This window comes from Carettochelys insculpta, chromosome 5, assembly GCF_033958435.1.
Source record: "Carettochelys insculpta isolate YL-2023 chromosome 5, ASM3395843v1, whole genome shotgun sequence".
NCBI classification, from domain to species: domain Eukaryota; kingdom Metazoa; phylum Chordata; order Testudines; family Carettochelyidae; genus Carettochelys; species Carettochelys insculpta.
In genome coordinates, this window is record NC_134141.1 from 125745770 (window position 1) to 125766354 (window position 20585).

Genomic DNA, 20585 nt, shown 5'->3' on the forward strand with positions numbered 1-20585 from the left:
CTGGATCATTATGCCCGTTTTAGAAATGGTGAAATTGAGGCACAGAGCTTAAATGACTTGCTCAATGTCAACCACCAGTAGAGCCAGGAGTAGGACCCAGGTCTCCCTAGTCCTAGTCTGGTGCTCTATCCTCTGGGCATGCACAGGGCTTACAAGATACAGGGAGGCCAGGTCAGGCCCCAAAGATCCTTGACATGTAAGGGTCAAGTCCTGTGTGTTCAGTGGGAGATGAGAATGCTTAGCAGCACATAGAGTTGGGCCCCAAGTTAGACAGAGTTAGCACAGTATTTAAGGACCAGACTGAGGAAGGCAGCAGAGTCACAGAGCAGAGATGGAAAGCCAGGTGAAAGCACTGAGGTGTTCGGTACTGTGGTCATGGGCCCATATAAGATAGGTGCTTGGCTCTGGCTTGCTGACTGGAAGGGTAAAGGGAAGTGGGGAAGTGGGGCAATGGCAGAGGGGCCTGGTTCTCCTGGCTGCTACCGCTGCTGTGGCAGCAGTGGCCAGAGGCTCCAGCCCCTTTGAATTGCCACCGGAGTGCCGCTCTGTGTGGCTCTGAGGGCTGGGGGTGGGAGGTGTGCTGCTGTCTGGACAGTGCTAAGAACTGACTTCCCTTGGCACATCCCCTGCCATCTGAGGCCTCGCCCCTTCTGGGGCCCTGGAGTTCTCCCCCCACCCGTTGCACCTTGCCTTAAGGCCCATGGTGGCTGTCAGTCACGCTGCTTGGCAGAGAGGCTCCAGGGATATGTGGGCCATGTAAAAGGCACAAAGGCAAAGACGGGGAGGAAGAGGAAGGAGAGAATTGAGGGAGAGGAGTGGGCTGAATGCCAGCTGCAGAAAGAGGGTGTCAGAGGAATGACATGTAGGCAGGAGCAGATCAGGAAACTTGCAAAAAGCAAACAGCCAAGCCAAGTCTGTCCATTTAAAGGGCACATGCTGCTCAAGGCAGGCTGAGACCTAGGCAGCCAGTCAGCAGGCGCAGGGTTGCTTCACCCTCACAGGAGTGTGTCCCATGCCTTGCAGCCACTTCATGGTGTAACATGGGCACTGACGGTCTGGGCTGCCTGTACAAAGAGCTGTGCAAGCCCATCTAGCAGGCCTGCTTACCACACATGCCACTGGGACAGATTCCATACACCTTGTCTGTTCTGAAAAGGTCCCTTTCTCTTCCCACTCACATCACTCCTGACAGCCATCTGTATAGTGACACCCATCATAATGGTGTCAGCAGATGTGGGATTGCATTCACAGAACTTACATTATGAGGGCATGGCCCATCAGCACCTATCACGTTACTTTTCCTTAGCATTCGTTTTCTCTCTCTTTGGCTACTTCTACACTAGCCCCAAACTTCGAAATGGCCACGCAAATGGCCATTTCGAAGTTTACTAATGAAGCGCTGAAATCCGTATTCAGCGCTTCATTAGCATGCGGGCAGCCGCAGCACTTCGAAATTGACGCGTCTCGCCGCCACGCGGCTCGTCCCGACGGGGCTCCTTTTCAAAAGGACCCCGCCTACTTCGAAGTCCCCTTATTCCCATCTGCTCATGCAGATTCCCTTCCAGTCAGCAAGCATTCCTCCCCGTCTTTGCCTTTGCTCATGCAGATGGGAATAAGGGGACTTCGAAGTAGGTGGGGTCCTTTCGAAAAGGAGCCCCGTCGGGACGAGCCGCGCGGCGGCAAGACGCGTCAATTTCGAAGTGCCGCGGCCGCCCGCATGCTAATGAAGCGCTGAATACAGATTTCAGCGCTTCATTAGTAAACTTCGAAATGGCCATTTGCGTGGCCATTTCGAAGTTTGGGGCTAGTGTAGACATGGCCTTTCTGTGTTCTTAGTACTGTAATTCTTCAGATGGAGGGCCCACACCGGGTTTGATGTTCGCAAGTGGCTTACATTGCCGGAAACATAATAAAATATTAGTCTGTGTCTCCAGACTCCTGATGAAGTCACCTCTAGCTCTACAGATCCCAAAAGAAAATGAGCCAGTGTGGCCCAGTGCCTGAGCCACTGCACTTGCAAGTTGAAGACCTGGCTCTAGTCCCATCTCTTCCACTGACCTGTTGTTTAACCTTGACCAAGTCATTTCACTTCCCATATGTTATGAGGGAACTTTCTAATCAGACAAAACTCAACGCCTTTGCCTTTCCTTGTCCAACCCCTTCTCTGAGGCCCTGTCCCTGCTCATTCCTCCATTTTCTGTCCCTCCATCTCTTGCTCTCTCTCCTACCACACACTTAATTTTACCAGGTTGGGGCAGGGAATTGGGGTGTTGAAGAGGGAGATGGCTCTGCCTGGGGGTGCAGACTTTGGGGTGGGTCTGGGGATGAGGGGCTTGGAGTGCAGGAGGAGGGCAGGGTTCAGGCTGGGGCAAGGGGTTGGGATGTACAAGAAGGTGTGGGCTCTGGGACTATCTCTTGCTAATGTGTGTGTACAGCATGTAACACAGTTGCGCCCTGATCTCACTTAGGGACTGGAGGTACTACTGGATACACATAATGAATCAATGGCATGAGACGTTCCTTGGACACAAGCTCTGAAGATCTGTGACTGCATTTACTCTCTAGCTCAAAGAGGGAGGGATGATCTTATGCTACACATGTTGGCATGGTTACAGGCAGACCCCTTTGCCATGCTCTGATATTCACTGCCTCTTCTTTTAGATTTTAAATATTTTGAGGATCCTGCAGATGAATACAGAGACCAAGAGGGGACTCTCCTTCCACTGTGGAAATTTCAGTATGACAAAGCCAAGAGGCTTGCAGTTACTGCCATCTGCTGGTGAGTTAATTAGTTGCAGATTTTATCTCAGATCTTTGGGCAAGAACCTAACGATGTGACCTGCGATCTTGCAAGTCAGTGTCCCTGTGAATTGCCATAGCTCAGAAGCCTCACTCTGTTATCATGGCCAGGAGCCCTGCAGTTTGTTTTAAAACATTCTCAATGCTTTCAGTGGGAGCATTGGTAGAAATACTTCAATTCAACTGTTACTCTTGGTGTTGGCAAACCATGCCAGGTGCTTCTGAACAGAAGGCTCAGGTTAAGCACACAGTCAAGCAGCGACTAAAGTTATGTGTTCAATATTACAGTGGAATCCTTTTCTCCTATTCTGAAAAGTAGAATGGAAATGACCATCCTCTCATAAACGAGCAAAACTGCTGGTAACCCTAGTCTAACTAGTCCTTGTAAAATTCCAGTCTGATGTTATGTGCCATTAAATACTGTTTTATATCTCAACTCCATAGATAGACCAAATCTTGAAGTCTTCCGCAGGACTGGATTTAACAGCAGGTTAGCTGGGATGGTCGAGCTGGTGCTTGGTCCTGCTGTGAGGGCAGGGGACCAGACTTGATGACCTCTTGAGTGTTCTGTGATTCTAAGGCACCTGCTGTGGTACTGACCATGTCAGGCACATATTTGGATTCCATTGCCCTTTGGTGGAAGAGGTGCACCAGGGTGAAAAGGTTAAAGAAACAGAGAAAATAAGGGTTCCTTCTTTTGCAAATCCTAAAGCCAGACTGGGCAGATCTCTGGAGGGGCCAGGCCTGCACTGGCCCAGTGAGAGGTAGAAAAAGAAGGATAGGAGATAATGGGTACATTTGTGGAAAGCAGAGGCTTTGGTCTGAGCACATTAAAAGAGAGCAGAATGAAGTGCTGATGCAACTACATGTTCCAGTTAGGTAATTACATGCACAAAAGGATAAATAAGACATGTATGGATTCTTTCCTGAATTGGGGCCCTTAAGTAACTGTTTGTATAGGTCACAGTTGTAGTTGTGTATCATAGAGGGACTTACCAGTCCAGCATTCAGCTCTGTTGCTGCTTCAATTTACTTTCTTTTCAATCCAAAACATCACCACAGATATGTTGAGATTAACTTTCCTTTTCTGGGATCTCATTTATTGACATAAAATAATACTCTGATTCTCATATTTTTAATGAATCACAGGCCTCAGCATCTTCATAGCCTCCCTCCCTCTGTGCTCAAAAGTCACTGGAATTCTTTACCAGGGCTTCATCTTCTTCTTAGCTCTTCCTCTAAGGCTTCCCAGATCTTTGTAGCCCTCTCAGCTGAGACTTCTCTCTGTAGCCTGCTCTGCCTGGGAGCTCTGCAGAATCAGTTCTGCCCTGTCTTTCTATTTCAGTCTTTACTAAGATTAGTTTGACAGGTAGACCTTCTTAGAGAATGACAGAGAGGCCCCAGCCCAGCCCCAGCCCCAGCCCCAGCCCCAGCCCCAGCCCCAGGCTCTGATGTATCTTAGTTCTCATCCACAGGGTCATAGTAAAGGCAGAGGTTTTTTATGCTGGTACTTTGTGGTACTGAATAACAGCACCTTGGCAGCTCTAGCCATGGGATTGGCTGGCAGTTTGGGGTTAGGGAGCCAGCTGACAACCAGCTCCTTTTTTTTTTTTTTGTTTTTTTACAAAAAAGGCACTGACTAAAACCAAAAGAATATCTGAAAATGATCACTTGAGACATTTATTTATTATCAATTAAGTCATTATACCAATAGCATTTATATTAAAATGTAACTTTAATTGTGAGTTTCCACTGCAAGCAAAACTCTTCATTTTAGGAAAGCTTTTTTGGCTTTGTTGTGTGCAAATTTGTTTATAATTGAAGAAAAATCTAATTAATGTGCAACATCACCGTTAGTGTTAAGCACTGCGAGCCTGTTCAAAGACTCTTGTTCCATGGTAAAACAATAATAGTTCTTTACTTGTTTTAACATGTTGAATGTACATTCACCTGAAGCCACTGATCCAGGGAGGCTAACAAAAACACAAAATGCAATTGCAATATTAGGAAATACAGTCAGCAAGCTGAGATTGAATATTTCTTGAAGCCGTTCTTTTGGCTTGCAGTCTGATTTAAAGTTGGTGGAATCTTTATGTTTCAGGAAGATGATCTTGTCACAGAGATCACTTGAAATTTTGTTGTCTTTCTGTCGAAATGATTCAGCTGCTGAATACAAATCTTCCTCACTTAGTTCTCTGAACTCCCAAATAAAGGGTGCAAATTTGTCTCAGTGACTCAAATTGATGTGAAAGACCAGATTTGAAGGAGTCAATAATAACATAAAAATACATTGATTCAATATAGCACGTTTCTGCAACAGATTGAGAAGTTTGGCTGTGACGGGTTGAAAGCTCAGATGAAATGTTAATACCCTGTACTATTGATTTGGACTCAGAAAGGACTGCACCCCATTGTTCATGGATCTTTTGAATTTCATTAGGAAGTCATTCAATATTATCCCCCTCTATATGTAATGTAGCTTTGCATGCTTCAATTACAAGATTAGTTTTGTGGATCATTTTTAGCAGCTTCATCCACATGCACAACATTAAAATGCATTTGCATTTGGGTGTATACTCCTGAATTGACTTAAGCTGAGTGCGAGCCTGCATTGTGAGAGTAGGAGATTCAAGCTCACTTACGGCCTTTCTCAGAGTCCAAATTCTGTCCAACTGGTTTAACACCATCAGTTCGTGCTGATCATTTCATTGTCGATGTGCTGTAAAGGGAAACAGGCAGATGCTGCTTCAGAATTTCCCTCTTTCGAGGACTGCTACTGAAGAGGCAGAACAGTTGCTGGATGGTTCCAAGGTATGCAATTGGTCTTTGCATGATAGAGCACAATCAAGATCAACAAAGTTCAGTGTGTGGTTGGTACAACTGGAGAAAATACAGTTTGGATTTTGCTCAAAACAGTAAACTCTCTTGTATCCAGTATTCTTTCAACCGGAACTCAGATGACCAGCACAAACATGCTACATGTTCTGAGAGCAAAACTGACCGAAAGTCACCTGGCCACCACCGCCAGAGTTTCCCCCGCAGAGTCCCTAGCCCCAGAGTTGCCAGTGCTCCTGTGGTGCTGCTAGTGCTCCCCCACCCCCTGGCTGCCTCCCCAGCCCTGGTACTGCCGGCACTCACGCAGCACTGCCAGTGCTCCCCCAGCCTCTGCTGGCTTCCCAGCCCCATCCAGCTCCCTGGCCCCAGCACTGCTGGTGTTCCCCTGTCCCCTGCTGGTTCCTCAGCCCCAGTGCTGCTGCCTCTCACCCACACCCTGCTGGCTCTCTGGCCCCAGCCAGCTTCCCAGCCCCAGCCTCAGCCCAGGATTTGCCGGCACTGCCCCGTGCACCAGTGGGATCCCTGGCCCCAGAATTGCCGGTGCTGCCCCATTCCCCACTTGGGTCCTTGGCTCTAGAGTTGCCAGTGTTACCTGGTGCCCCAGTAGGGTTCCTGGCCCCAGAGCTGTCAGCACTCCCCTGGCCCCAGCAGGCTTCCTGGCTCTAGAGCTGTCACTGTTCCCCTGGCCCCAGCAGGCTTCCTGGCTCTAGAGCTGTCACTGTTCCCCTGGCCCCAGCAGGGATCCTACAGCATTGTCTTTCCCTGGTGCCTGTGCCTCTCCTGAGCTCCGCCTGTGCCTCCCCAGCTGCTTTTTGTTAACCACCATATTTGAGTATCTGTCAACCTCCCAGTCCCAAGGTTGCCAGATATGAAAGAGTTTACTGTACGTGTACTCCATTGTAGTCCCCAGGCATATTGGACCCATAGTCATAGGCTTAGCCAACGCAGACTTGAAAATTTAATTTGAGGGCTTCCAGAATTTCTAATGCATGAAGAGTGATTTCTTTTCTCATGAAATTATCAAACAAAATGAACTGTTCTTCATTTGCAACCTTTGAAGTTCATGCAGTTCTTACATATTGAACAATCAAGGCCATCTGTTCTTTAAGAGACTAGTCTGGAGTTGCATCACTAATAATTGAAAAGTACGTTGCATGTCGTATTTCTTCAAGAATTGTTTGTACAAATGTCCCATGCAGCTCAATAAACTTGTTTTGTATTCTGTAAGACAGATAATGGACTTGCATGCATTTCCCACTCCCTTGGTGATTCACAAACATGCTGAACATGGCTGATAAAAGCAGGTCATACTTGCTAAGAAGATGAAGTAAAGCAAGAAAGTTTCCATTTGCAGGGTCACCAATATGTTGACTGGACCAAAGACAATCCATGTTCAGGAAGAAAAAGAACAACAGAAATACCTGCTCTACTAGCTGAATTCCTCATAACATAGTTATCGTCATGTAATGCTGAAGTTTCACATGCAGGTATTCGATCTTTCAACTTCCTACAACCTCCATTGATGCTCTAACCGGGTGGATCAGATGGTACTGATGCATTCGAACTATTACCATCAAAAATGGAACAGGGCACACAGTGCAGAGCCAGTCTCTTGTGTAGATCTCTCCATTTGGAATTTTTGTCAGCAGACAAGTAGGAAAAGATTTTCAGCATCTTTCAGTATCTTAGTTGGAATCTGAAAATTACGAACTTTGAGCAACGACTGCATTTGAGAATATTGTTCTTATCAAGACGTCCAGTATCAGGTTCTGATGCCACTGTTGTTACACTGTATCCTGGGCTAGTCATAAGTTCTTACCTTTGCTTCACAGCATCTCCAAGATCCTCATTTTCTGCTTGCGCAGGCTCTAAATCCAGTATAGATTCTGCATCTATCACTACTGTTGGCCTTTCTATGTCTTGATTAACGACCTCCTCATTTTGAGGCCGTGGAATTGAAATGTCATTTGTGAGTACAACATTTTCATCATCAGAATTGGAAGTGTCACTGTCAGTCTGGTCAGCATCCAATGGCCAAGGTGTCTTCTCTATAGAAATAATGTTAGAATGGGTTTTAAACTCTTAACTGCTGCTTCACTCTGTTGCTTTTGTTGTCTCTTACTTGCCCCACTTTCAGATTGTCACTTCATTTTTATACAGGGGTTCTTTTAAAACACAGTAACACACAATACATTAATTCACTAAAGGCTGTTGGTTATACACAATTTTAATTGTATATACTGTGGCACACCACAGGCAGCACACTACAAGAGCCTGGTGGAAGGCAAATATAGTGGGAGCTGGGTCAGTGCCTTTCTGTTCCCCACCTAGGCTCCCAGAATGCAGCTCAGCAGCCAGAGCAGGCTGCAGTGAAAAAGCTAATGGAACGCTTGCTGCCAGTTAAGGCCTTCTGGCTTGCTATGAAGGTCCACCCCTGCTGCCCCAGATGAGGGGAAGGAGTAGAGCAGGAGGAGAGACAAGAGGACTGAGGTTTTAGAAGAGAGAAGTGACTCAGCCAGGTACAAGGGGGAAGGTGCTAGAGGGGAAAGGCGGCTGTGTCTGGTGCAGGGGAAAAGCCCCATCAGCTGCATCCCATCTAGGGTCCTTGGGAAGCCCAGAATAGTGCATGGGCCTGGGCACCCCTCACCCTTTCCCTGCAGAGCTGCCCTAGTTGAAGGACAGGTGTGTCTGAACCTTCTGCAGGGGGTTTGCTCCCCTTCTTGTGACTTGCCTATGATGAGAGTGGCTCAGTACGCAGAGACCCCTCCTCTGGAAAAGAACCAAGGCAGCAAAAGGGCACACACTAAAATCTGCCAGGAAGCACAGAACCCTTGGGGGGCAGACAGCAGACTTGTCACATTAGTTCACAATGAATATCATATAATAACAGCTGGGGGTGTTATTTGCTGCGGCCCTTATAGCCTTCTTTCAGAGTCTTGATCTTTTGTCTGCTAACACGCTCCTATTTAATTCCTCTAGTAACTGGTGTGTTGTTATTAGATATAAAGTTTCTTAAACAGCTGCCTTGAACTTACAGGCAGCTTCGTGGGAAGAGGAGCAATGCAGCCCCCACTCACTTTGCTCCCCTGGCTGTGTTGATCCGATTCCCCCTAGTGAGTGCTGGGGTGGTCCTGCCCCTCCCCCAAGCAATGTGCTAGGGGAGCAGAGTGGGCTGGGGCCTGCTACTGCCAGTGAGTGTGTGTGTGTGTGGGGTGAAACAGGGAGGCAGGGAGGGCTGGATTCATGCTGTAGGCTCCATGCTCCCCTGCTAGTCCCTTGGGCTGCCTAGAGGCTCTGGTTTCACAGACTGCTGGCCAACCCCTTTCCCCTGTTGCTTATGGCACTTAGGGACATGTGTAGTCCCTGGCTGGAGGAGGTGAGAAGAGAGGGGGAGTGAAGAGAAGAGGGAGAAAGTAAGCAAGGGATGGGGCCTGGGCAGGGCTGCAGTTTGGGGAGCTGGCCTCTCCAAACAGTAGCTTCACCCACCATGCAGGGAGCAAAGGGAAGGCAAAAGATATCAGGGGACGGCACAGGGACCCATTAGCATGATAGTTTAGTGTTCACTCATGAGTTTTGGAAGAAGGCTATAAAAGTCACTGCGCCTGAATATGGAAGTGGCAAAGAGGAAGTCTGTGTGAACGGCCTTATGATATGGAACTTATGTGTCCTCCTTTGAAGCAGCCATCAGTGGCCAGTTCCAGAGAAGACAAGTGAGACAGGGGATTCTTGTCCTGAGATGGTTTGGCAGTTCCTATGCTCCTGTCCCCACAATGGTGGAAACTGATAGGCCTTCTCTTCCTCTGAGATAGTTTATTTTCCTTCAAGTATATTTTCTGTAACTGTGAAATGTACAAGGCCGAGGGCTCTCGAGACTGGGATGTTAATGTTGTCATCTGTGATGTGGCCTTTCCTTATTCTCTCCATGTGTTGCTGAGACCACACAATATGGCTTGATCCTGCGAATAATTAGGCATATGCCTATCATTAGTCACATGTGCAAATGTTCACAGGATTAAGCCACAGACTGTATGTTGCTTTGGGCAGGTAATCTGTCTTTCTTCTGTGAAGCCTGCGTACGTCTATTGAGTTAGATAATTAATATTCTTACATTTGCTTTCTTGTTACAGGAATCCAAAGTACAAGGATCTGTTTGCAGTGGGACATGGCTCTTGTAAGTCACAAATTAAACAATACAATTCAGCAACTGAAAAGGGATGCTTTTGGATTAAATCATAAGATATAGCTTAAAAATATTGCGCTACTATAGATATTTTTGACATGAATGCATGCACCATCATGATGGCTAGAAATCTAGAACGTTGATCCAAATTTGCTCTTTAGATCATGTAAATCTATTATTTTAAAACATCAAACTAATTCTGCTCCTTCGTTGCTCTTTTACTGTTTGCATTTCACTCAGTTTGTGCAACAAAAGTAGATGGGTCAGTTTCCCTTTTGTTTTTGCAGACTCTTTGATCGGTTTCACTAATTGGTTTTCATACACTAACATGCTCATGCATCTGGATGCAACTTCTGTGTTGCAACCATCACAGGGGAACGTCATAATCTAAACAACAACGAAGGGTCCTGTGGCACCTTATAGACTAACAGAAAAGTTTTGAGTGTGAGCTTTCGTGAGCACAGACTCACTTCATCAGATGCACATTGAGCATCTGATGAAGTGAGTCTGTGCTCACGAAAGTTCATGCTCAAAATTTTCTGTTAGTCTATAAGGTGCCACAGGACCCTTCGTTGCTGTTACAGATCCAGACTAACACGGCTACCCCTCCGATATTTGATAATCGAACCAGAAATCTGTTCTAGTTGAAAAAATGGCGGCATTCAGTTAGTGTCTGCAATAGGGTAGCAGCTTAAAACAAAGCCACAACCAACAAATGTTGCCCATAATCAACAAGTGTTGAGGGTTCCATGCTGTAATCTTCGAATACCAATACCTGCACTGGCAGCCTTGTGTGATGATTTTCATCTATCACATTAACTCTTTATTGTTGAAAAAGGAACAATCCCCCTCACTGCTGTATTTTGAAAGGCTTTTGAACTGTCCTCTACCACTTTCCTCTACTATCTGACCTGGGTGAGGATGCCACTGAAAAGTCTATATAAACATCCTCTGTAACCCTCTCCTCCAGCTTTATCTTGAATCCTTACCACAGCAAAGAGCTCCTTAGTTCTGCCATGGAATGCTTACAGGCCAGGGTCTGCTCTTCTCATAGAAATACCTGCTGGAAGGCATTCCTGGGTGGAACAGAAGCCTCATACTAGTTTTTCTGGGATCATTCTCTGAGGCATGGATCTGTGAAATTCTGTCTCGCAATTCTGAGAGATCATCCTGTGGAGCTCCTCAAATGCAGAATGGACAGCCCTGTATCCCAGAAGCCTGCAGATGCTAGCTCAGAAGCTCCCTGTGGCTCTGCTTTTTGTCCTTGAAGCTTGGTTTCAGTTAAGTCTGGTGCCATCTGCAGGAGGAGAAATCAGAAAATCTAGTGCAGCTCCAAATGATTGGTTTTGTTTTTCCATTGAGCAAGGGAGAAGGGTGCGTGCATGAAGAGTGTCCCTCCTGCTCCTAGTCTGCTCCTTCTCTATCTACTAATCTCAGAGGGGCTGGGACTAGGAGAACAATACTGGGGTGAGGGGAGGGGTGACAGAGCCCAGCCCCTTGCTGCAGGAATTTGGCAATTTGCATCATGGAACCCTTTATGCTGACATGGAGTGGGATGGTCTGGCTCAATTTGTGTCCTGCTGGAGCTGCCAAAAGATCCCTCCCATCTCCTTTGCCTAGATGTATTTTCTCTCCTCTCATACCACATTTATTGATGTATTTGTTTTAAAATTTAAGAAGGGAATGCACAATAGGGCATTAGCGGTTCTCTGTGCAGCTTTGGAAACAAACAAACAAACAAACAAACAAAACATTAAACTAAAAGCAGCAGCTGCTGTGGAAGGTAAGCACTATCTGGAAATTACAGATGGCTGGGATAGTAACTGCCACCTTTGGAAAATGAAACAGGATTTGCAGGTGTATTAACTTAGTTGCGAATACCACATACCTGGCTGCCTTCCACTTCATTTGATAAATTTTTCCTTGCAAATTTAAGCGGTATCTGTAATGTGACAGTGTCATTCAGCCTGAAGAAGTTAGAATCCATTGTGAACATTTTTTGCTGATGAAACAGGTTTGTTTCAGTTTGAAGAACACAAGTCAGTTAAAAATCATCTATTAAATGCAAGACTCCCTTCGCTTATTAATACTACAGTGGATTCATAAATCTGAAAGAATTTCACAATCAGATTTACTTTGTTACTTCTACTATTAGTTTTAATTCTGTACTTCCCCGAGCCCTGACAATAAAAACAGACCAGTCAGTTTCTCTGCTCAAGTAAATTTCATGTTTTGTTTCTCCTGTGCTAGTGGGTGGTGCCAAGCCTACAGGGAATATTTTCCCCTTAAAAATTATCTCTGTAAAAGCCATGGAAACGTTCCTTTTGCTGTTAGTGTGCAGAGAAGCTCAAATAGACCTGATAGGATCTTTTTAAATCAGCAAGTAGGAGCTCATGTGCTAAAAGCCAGATGGGGCTAGCCTTTGCAAAAGGTGGGTGGGTAGATGTGGATAAAGAGACTGCTCACCTTAAACTGCTAGCAATCATAATCATGGTCCCAGTGCTGGTGGGAGGAGGGGTGTAGTGTGGGGGGTCGGAAGGGAAAGCTACGAAGGTATATTCCAAGTCCCAAAAGGGGGTGTGAATGAAACAAGCTGTTAACATCTCCTCCTTCCACACTATCCCATTGAGCAGGCCAGTATCTTAGAGAGGGACACAATCTGGAAAAGACCTGCTTAGACTGGAGGGCTCCTCCACTTGAAACACTGGGCTGAATTCAATCTTCACTTACATTCATACTATTTTTATTTGTATTATGGTAGAGCCTCAGGGTCCCATTCTGTTAGGTGCTGTGAGAGTGAGTGAGTGAATGAGTGAGAGTGTGTGTTTGTGTGTGTGTGTGTGTGTGTGTGTGTGTGTGTGTGTGTGTGTGTGCAAGCATGCATGTGCCCTTTCGATCTGGAAATCATTTTTATTCCCACCAGAAAGACCGGCTTTTGTTTTGGTCGTGGTTTTGAATAAATGAGCTCCTCAGGTTGCTGGCTAGATTGTCCTCACTGCCATGTGGAATGCTGGGAGAGCATTTTATGTGCTGGGCTTGTGTTCCACCTTGCTGATGGAACACATCTGATGCTACCCAGAGCTTGGCATCCCTGGAGTGGAGGCAGGGACATCTAGGACTGCATTCAGAGAACACTGTCACTGTAAGCCCGCCAGCAGGAGAGGCAAGCAGGGAACAGTGGTGTTATCCTGTCAAAAGCCTTCTCTCATGGTTTTGCTATACTACAGAGGGGCTGGGACTACCTGTGATGGGCAGGGAGAGTGGATTTACCATAAGGGGTTGCCTGAGGCATTATCCACACCCCAGTTTTGAACTGCTTTAACTATGGATCTGAAACCAGTATATTTAAAGCAGAGCTGTCCCAGTTGGGGATGCAGTTATACTAGCAGAAAAGGCTTGTACTGGTATAGTGTACTTCCATACATCTGTGACTGCATCCATTCTATGGGTTGTATCAATTTATGTAAGCTGGTTTACCAAAAAAACAAACAAAAAAAACCCCACCCTGTAAACAAAATCTGACTAGGCTTCAGGCTTTGCTGGGCCTGTGGCATTTTAGATAGCTCTCACTTACCAGGACAGGCTGAAGGTGTCTGAGCAGGAGCATGGTGAGTAGACACAGATACTGCATTCATGGGGCTGCACTGGAGCTTTCCATCAAAGGAGGACAGATTGCTGATAAAGAGTGATCAGCATTGAGCTGGTCTTGAGCATTTGGCTATGGGCAAGTGTAAGTGTATATATCTAAGAATAAAGTTTGTAGGCTCTACTTCTAGGAAGCGGGAGAAGTGACTGTGTAATACACAAACTCACAGAGCAATTCTATAGCAAAATGGGTGATTGGAATACATGGCTATATAAATACGTATGCTGAGTAGGAGCAGAGAGATCACATTACCTCTTAGATGGCATTGGTGCGACTGCTGCTGAAATACCGTGTCCAGTTCTGGTGCCCACACTTCAAGAAGAATACCAATAACTGGAGAGGGTTCAAACAAGAATGAATTAAAAATCAGAAAACATCCCTTACAGTGCTAGACTCAGAGAGCTTAACCTAGGCAGTTTATTAAAAAGAAGGTTAATGGATGACTTGATCACGGTGTCAGGGTGCACACGGGAAACAGAAATTTAATAGAAATGTAGGGCTGGAAGAGACCATGAGAAGTCAGCGGATCCGGCCACTATGCTGAGACAAAATCAAGTGTATGCCAGCCATCCATGAGAGATGTTTTGTCTAACTTGTTCCAAATGATGAGGATTCCACAGCCTCCTTGGAAAGCATATTCCAGAGCTGAACTACCCTTAGAGACACACAGTTTTTCCTGCTGTCTAACCTAATCTTCATTTTTGCAGATGAAACCCATTTCTTGTCCTACCTTCAGTGCATACATACAACAATTAAACTCTGTCCTCTTTTATAGTATCCCTTATGTATTTGAAGAAAGGTACCAGGTGCCCGTTCAGTCTTTGTTACTCAAGATTAAACATAACCAGGTTTTTAAACCTTTCCTCAGAAGTTCAGTTTTCTGAACCTTTGATCATTTGTCCATTGAATCTAGGCAAATTCAGGCTAGAAATAAGGTGCAGATTTTTTAACAGGGAGGGCAAGGAAGCACTGCAGCAATTTTCCAGGGGTTGTAATGACTCTTCATCACTGGGATTTCTTCATTCAAGATCAAATGCTTCTGGCCAATGGGAGCTGCGAAATTATGCTAGGGGCAGGGGCAGCGGCAGCACACAAAGCCTCTTCACCCTCCGCATCTCCCACCACCCCCGCTAGCAGCAGTGCTCAGAGAAGCATATGGCCCCTGCAGCCAGGCCGCTCTGAGCGGTGTGCAGGGGTGGAGCAAGTAGTAGCAGCCAGGCTGCTCTGAGTGGTGGGGCAGGCAAGGAGCCTTCCCAAGGCTCCCACTGGGCTGTGGGCTGAATCCAGCGGCTTAGCTAGCCAGATCTGGCTCAGGCACTGTGTTTTGCCTATGCTTGCTGTAGATTCATCGATTTCAATGGTAATCAAATTCCTACTCACAAGGGTCTGGCCCAAGATGTTCTAGAAAATAGCAAACCTGTTGGAAAGCTTCACAGCTTGGTACTTGTGCAGCAATGATAGGAGCAACAGGAGACATACATAGATTGGAAGCATTATGAGCGCACACAATGCAGAATTGTAACGAAGGAAAAAGAAACTTGAAGGAAATCTGTCTTCTTTATCAACACAGTACTCAGAATATGATAACACAAGCAGAAACTGAGATTTCAAAGACTTCATTCATGTTGGAACATTGAATTAGATGTTGCTGATCTGTTCTGATGGTGACAGAACTCTTATTTTGAAAGGCTTATCTTTTCTATAACTCTTTGTTTTCTGGATAGTTTTTGGTCACTGTGGCTATGCCTACACAGCAGCATTATTTCAGAATAATCCATTCTGGAATAGCTATTCTGAAATATCTTATTTTGAAATAACACAGCTACATACAAGAATGCATTTTGAAACAACACCCAGGTATTTTGAAACAGCATGTCTGTACATAAAGTGCCTGTTTGGAAATAGTGCCATTGGACACCATTATGGGTTATTTTGAAATAGCGCTATTCCATGTGTTAACAGCATCTATTTTGAAATAGACATTATTGCTCCTGCAATGATGTTTATGAAATTTGAAATAGCATGCCAGCTCTTTTGAATTTGTTTCTAAATAGTGTGTGTGTAGTGTAGATGCTCGCAAAGTTGTTTTGAAGTAACAGCTGTCGTGAAATAACTTTGCTATGTGGCCATACTATGTAAAGTTTACCAAGAGCAGCTCCTAACTGAGAAGATGGTTCCTGCCATTTCAGCTGAGGAGAGGTTCCTTTTTCAGTCATCCAGCTGAGGTGTCTCTTTTGGGCCATTAAGATTTGCCTTTGGTTGTGATGTAGATAACACACCTGAGTTCAGTCACGTGGATGGTAAACTCAGCTGACTGCTGAAGTCATATCTACTATCCTTCCCACTGTTCAAGGTGGTGAACAACTTTAAAAGCAAATACTTAATTCATAGAACTGGATGGATCCTAGAGAAATCATGATATGCCATGGCACTCACGGCAGGATTATCAAGCACATTTTAGATTATCCAAGACAGGTGTTTGTCTAACGTGCTCTTAAAAATCTACAATGATGGAGATTTTACAGCCTCCTTAGGCAATTTATTCCAATGTTTAACCACCCTGATGGGAAGTTTTGCCTCATGCTCAACCTAAACCTCTCATGTTGCAATTTAAGCATTTTGCTTCTTGTTCCATTATCAGAGGGTTATGGAGAATAATTTTCACCCTCCTCCTTGTAACAACATTTGAGTACTTGAAAGTTGTTATCATGGCCCCTCTGTGTCTTCTCTTTTCCAAACGAAACAAAACCAGTTTTATCAGTCTTCCCTCATAGATAATGTTTTCTAGTCCTTGGATTATTTTGATTGCTCTTCTCTGGACCTTCTCCAATTTGTCCATATTTTACCTGAAATGTGACATGCAGAACTGGACACAGTACTCCATTTGAGGCCTAATCACTGTGAAGTAGAGCAGAAGAATAACTTTGCTTGTCTTGCCTACCACACACCTATTAATTCATCCCAGAAAGATTGTGTTGTTTGCAACAGTGTCATACTGTTGACTCATGTTCAGCTTGTGACTCCTAGATCTCTTCTGCAGTACTCCTTCCCCGGCAGTCCTTTCCCATTTCATATGTGTGAAACTGATTGTTCCTTCCTGCATGGAGTACTTTGCATTTTTCTGTATTGAATTTCATCCTATTTACTTCAGATTATTTCTCCAGTTTGTCCAGATCAGTTTGAATTATAATCCTATCCTCTAAAACACTTGCAACCTTTTCCAGCCTGGTGTCATCTGCAGACTTTACACATGTACTCTCTATGCCATTAGCTAAATCACTGATGAAGATATTAAATAGAACTGGATTCAGAACTGATCTCTGTGGAACCCGACCCATACTCTTCCACCATGACTGTGAACCACTAGTAATTACTCTCTGGGAACAGTTTTCCAACCTGTTATGCACCCCTCTTATAGTAGCTCCATCTAGGTCTTAGTTCCTTAGAATTGTGGTTAATTTCTCATTGCTACAGAACTATGGCTATGGTGGATGAGTTTTCTCAGAAATTTCAGGATCTTTGTACCAAAGTTATCTGTCCTAACTTCTACTATGGCTTTGCTCTTTGGTGTAAATGCTTAGATAGGAGCAAGTAATTTACATCTTTCATTTCAGTCTGAATCGTTGAATCTGCAGGAACTACTTTCAATGTGAATCGTTTTTTGAACTTCACTGTTTGGTGAGCAGTAATTCCCTGGCAAGAATGGACTATTTTTTGCTATAGAAAGTATTTCTATTTCAAACCAGAGATTATGCAGTATGCGGTAGGAATTCTTAATGAGCCCTTTGCTGGATGGCTCGGAGACATGATAGATGTACCAGCTGGAAATGAAATTTGATATCTTTTTTTTTCTAATGTGTTAGCTGTCAAAAACTTGCTGTTCCAATCAGTTTGTTTGTTCAGTTATTCTTCGTTGTAGTAATACTTTCTTACCTCTGCCGTGAGACTAAATCATCTGCTTTGAGTCTGATTCTGTTGGAGACAAAGATAGTGGTTTATGTTTTGTGGTAAGGACCTGATGTAATGCCCTGTGAAATAAATGGGAAAATTTTCTTTGACTTAAATGGGCTTTGAATCAGGTGCTAAATTCAGAGGTAGTATAAGCAGTGCAAACATAGAAGGTACCATGACCAATGACCAACAGCCTAGGCATTGCTATGGACCTCATGATCAGGAGGGTTTTTTTTTTCAATGATTAGTTTTGGCTAGTTTTTATTTGTCTTCTGTGCCTTTTGGTTTCAGTTCCTTCACATTTTCAAGCTGTTCCTCACAGTAAAAAACTGGAGACTGAGATTCTCTCAAAAAGGCTCCTGCAGCTTGGGCTTTAAGCAAAACTCCAGCTAGTGTGAGAGTCACCATAGAATTGCAAGACTCGTAACATTGTCACAAGTCCTTTCCTTGTACTTTGTCAGAGCAGCTCGTGCTGCCCTTTGTCAGAGTCAGGCCCCTGACCTAGCTGGACCATGGGTCTGGACTCTTTTGGCTATTCTGTATTCCTAACTCTTAATTTCTTTGCTGTAAAGGCCACCAGTACTGTAAATTAAGATTTGTCATAGATTCATAGCACAGAGCCCATAGTTACATAGCTAACTCTTTTGTGTTAGCTTCTGCTGTTTGTGGCTGGTAGCTTTATTGCTGCCACTTAATAACTTTATTTATTTAAACAAAGTTTTCTGGGTTTGGCCTTCATTAAAATTCCTTTGAGAACCAGTGAGTTCAGCTGAAGGGAGGAAAACTTAGCAAGTTTGAACATTTTGTTTAGCCAGATCCTGAGGCACCCTGGGATCCCCCATCTGTGCTTCCTGTCTTAGAGCTTAGTTCCTTCCCTCTCTGCAGCACGCTTCACAGCTCTTCTGCCAGCACTCTGACCCTTCCACTCTTCACAGCTCTGCAAATTGCAATTTCCTTTTCTTCTTTGAAACAAATTCTTATCATTTCTTGCATACGGCATTACAGCTGGCAGCACTTACTCCCAGGCTGCATACCAATTCAGTTCCTCAGCTCTGCTTTTTTGCGGTAAACTGCTTCAACCAAACCCTCAAGGGTTGTACTGCTGATAGACAGTCTTAGTTAATTTGGGGACCGCGCTCTGTAGTGGCCTCCCGAGTTACCAAACTCTCACCTTTCCCATTTGAAGTCCTGTTTTTTGAGGAGGTTAAAACACAAATGTCCCAATCCCCTTTGTGTGGCAGTTGGCTGTTAAATGTGATTTTATTTTCTTCTTCATTTTCCAAATATTTATTCAGACCTGCAGAGTTGTTGGTTGAGAAGGAAGCAGGACTGTTATCTCCAGCCTCAATGAAAAAAATAAACAATCTTCAGTTTGTGAATACTGTGAATACAGAGCAGTTGTTTTGAAGATGGCAAGAAGTAACTGATAATGATGTATGGAAAACTATCTATAGAACACAAATATTATTGCTGTATGTTTCTGGATAGTTTTATGGCTCATTGCATTGTATGTTATGTAATGTGGGAGATACAGTCTTGCATGACTTTATTATACATAAACTAGGGAAATACAACCCTAGACAAGGCTGCCATAAGATGGGCGCATAATTGGTTGGATAGTAGTTATCTCAGGCATGCTGGAAGGGTATAACAAGTGGGATTCTACAGGGATCAGTTTTGGGACTGGTTCTAGTCAATAACTTCATCAGTGATTTAGATAATGACAGAGAGAGTATGCTTATAAAGTTTGCAGATGATATCAAACTGAGAGGGATTGCAAGTTCCCACCTGGAACCACAGCACCGAGGCTATATCTACGTGGCACCCTAATCTTGAAATAAACTACGCAGTTTGCACTATGCAAAATGCATAGCTTATTTTGAGTAGATTTCAAAATAGGCTATTTTGGCAAGTGGCACTGTATAAACCAACAAAGGGTCCTGTGGCACCTTATAGACTAACAGAAAAGTTTTGAGCATGAGCTTTCGTGAGCACAGATTGAGTCTGTGCTCAGGAAAGCTCATGCTCAAAACTTTTCTGTTAGTCTATAAGGTGCCACAGGACCCTTCGTTGATGTTACATTCTCAGAGAGTAGTTATTAATGGTTCTCAATCCTGCGGGAAAGGTATAACAAGTGGGGTTCCACAGGAGTCTGTACTGGGACCAGTTCTGTTCAATGTCTTCATCAACGATTTAGATATTGTCATAGAAAGTACTCTTATTAAGTTTGCAGATGATACCAAGATAGGAGGGGTTGCAACTGCTTTGGAGGAAAGGGTCAAACTTCAAAATGATCTGGACAAATTGGAGAAATGTTCTGAAGTAAACAGGATGAAGTTTAATAAAAACAAATGCAAAGTGCTCCACTTAGGAAGGAACAATCAGTTTCACACATACAGAATGGGAAGCGACTGTCTGGGAAGGAGTACGGCTGAAAGGGATCTATGGGTTATAGTGGACCACAAGTTAAATATGAGTCAACAGTGTGATGCAGTTGCAAAAAAACCAAACATGATTCTGGGATGTATTAGCAGGTGTGTTGTGAACAAGACATGAGAAGTCATTCTTCTGCTCTACTCTGCGCTGGTTAGGCCTCAGTTGGAGTATTGTGTCCAGTTCTGGGCACCACATTTCAAGAAAGATGTGGAGAAACTGGAAAGGGTCCAGAAAAGAGCAACAAGAATGATCAAAGGTCCAGAGAACATGACCTATGAAGACAGGCTGAAAGAACTGGGCTTGTTTAGTTTGGAAAAAAAAAAGATTGAGGGGGGACATGATAGCAGTTTTCAGGTATCTAAAAGGGAGTCATAAGGAAGAGGGAGAAAACTTGTTCTTCTTGGCTCTGAGGATAGAACAAGAAGCGATGAGCTTAAACTGCAGCAGGGAGGTTTCGGTTGGACATTAGGAAAAAGTTCCTAACTGTCAGGGTGATCAAACAGTGGAATAAATTGCCAAGGGAGGTTGTGGAATCTCCATCGCTGGAGATATTTAAGAACAGGTTAGAGAAATGTCTATCAGAGATGGTCTAGACAGTACTTGGCCCTGCCATGAGGGCAGGGGGCTGGACTCAATGACCTCTCAAGGTCCCTTCCAGTCCTAGCATTCTGTGATTTTATCCCAGGATGTACCTTCCACCCAGACTCCTCCCCAACTCTTATCCAGTTCCCTGCACTC

The 20585-nt window shown here is 44.5% G+C and overlaps 1 protein-coding gene across 1 annotated transcript in view; it reads left to right on the top strand.

Moving 5' to 3' along the window:
- Positions 1-20585, top strand: part of LOC142013949 (dynein axonemal intermediate chain 1-like) — a 233542-nt gene that overhangs the window by 22846 nt on the left and 190111 nt on the right. The window contains exons 8-9 of the mRNA XM_074995971.1: positions 2662-2779; positions 9762-9805. Coding sequence (XP_074852072.1) covers positions 2662-2779; positions 9762-9805 — 162 coding nt within the window. The remainder of the gene's footprint in view (positions 1-2661; positions 2780-9761; positions 9806-20585) is intronic.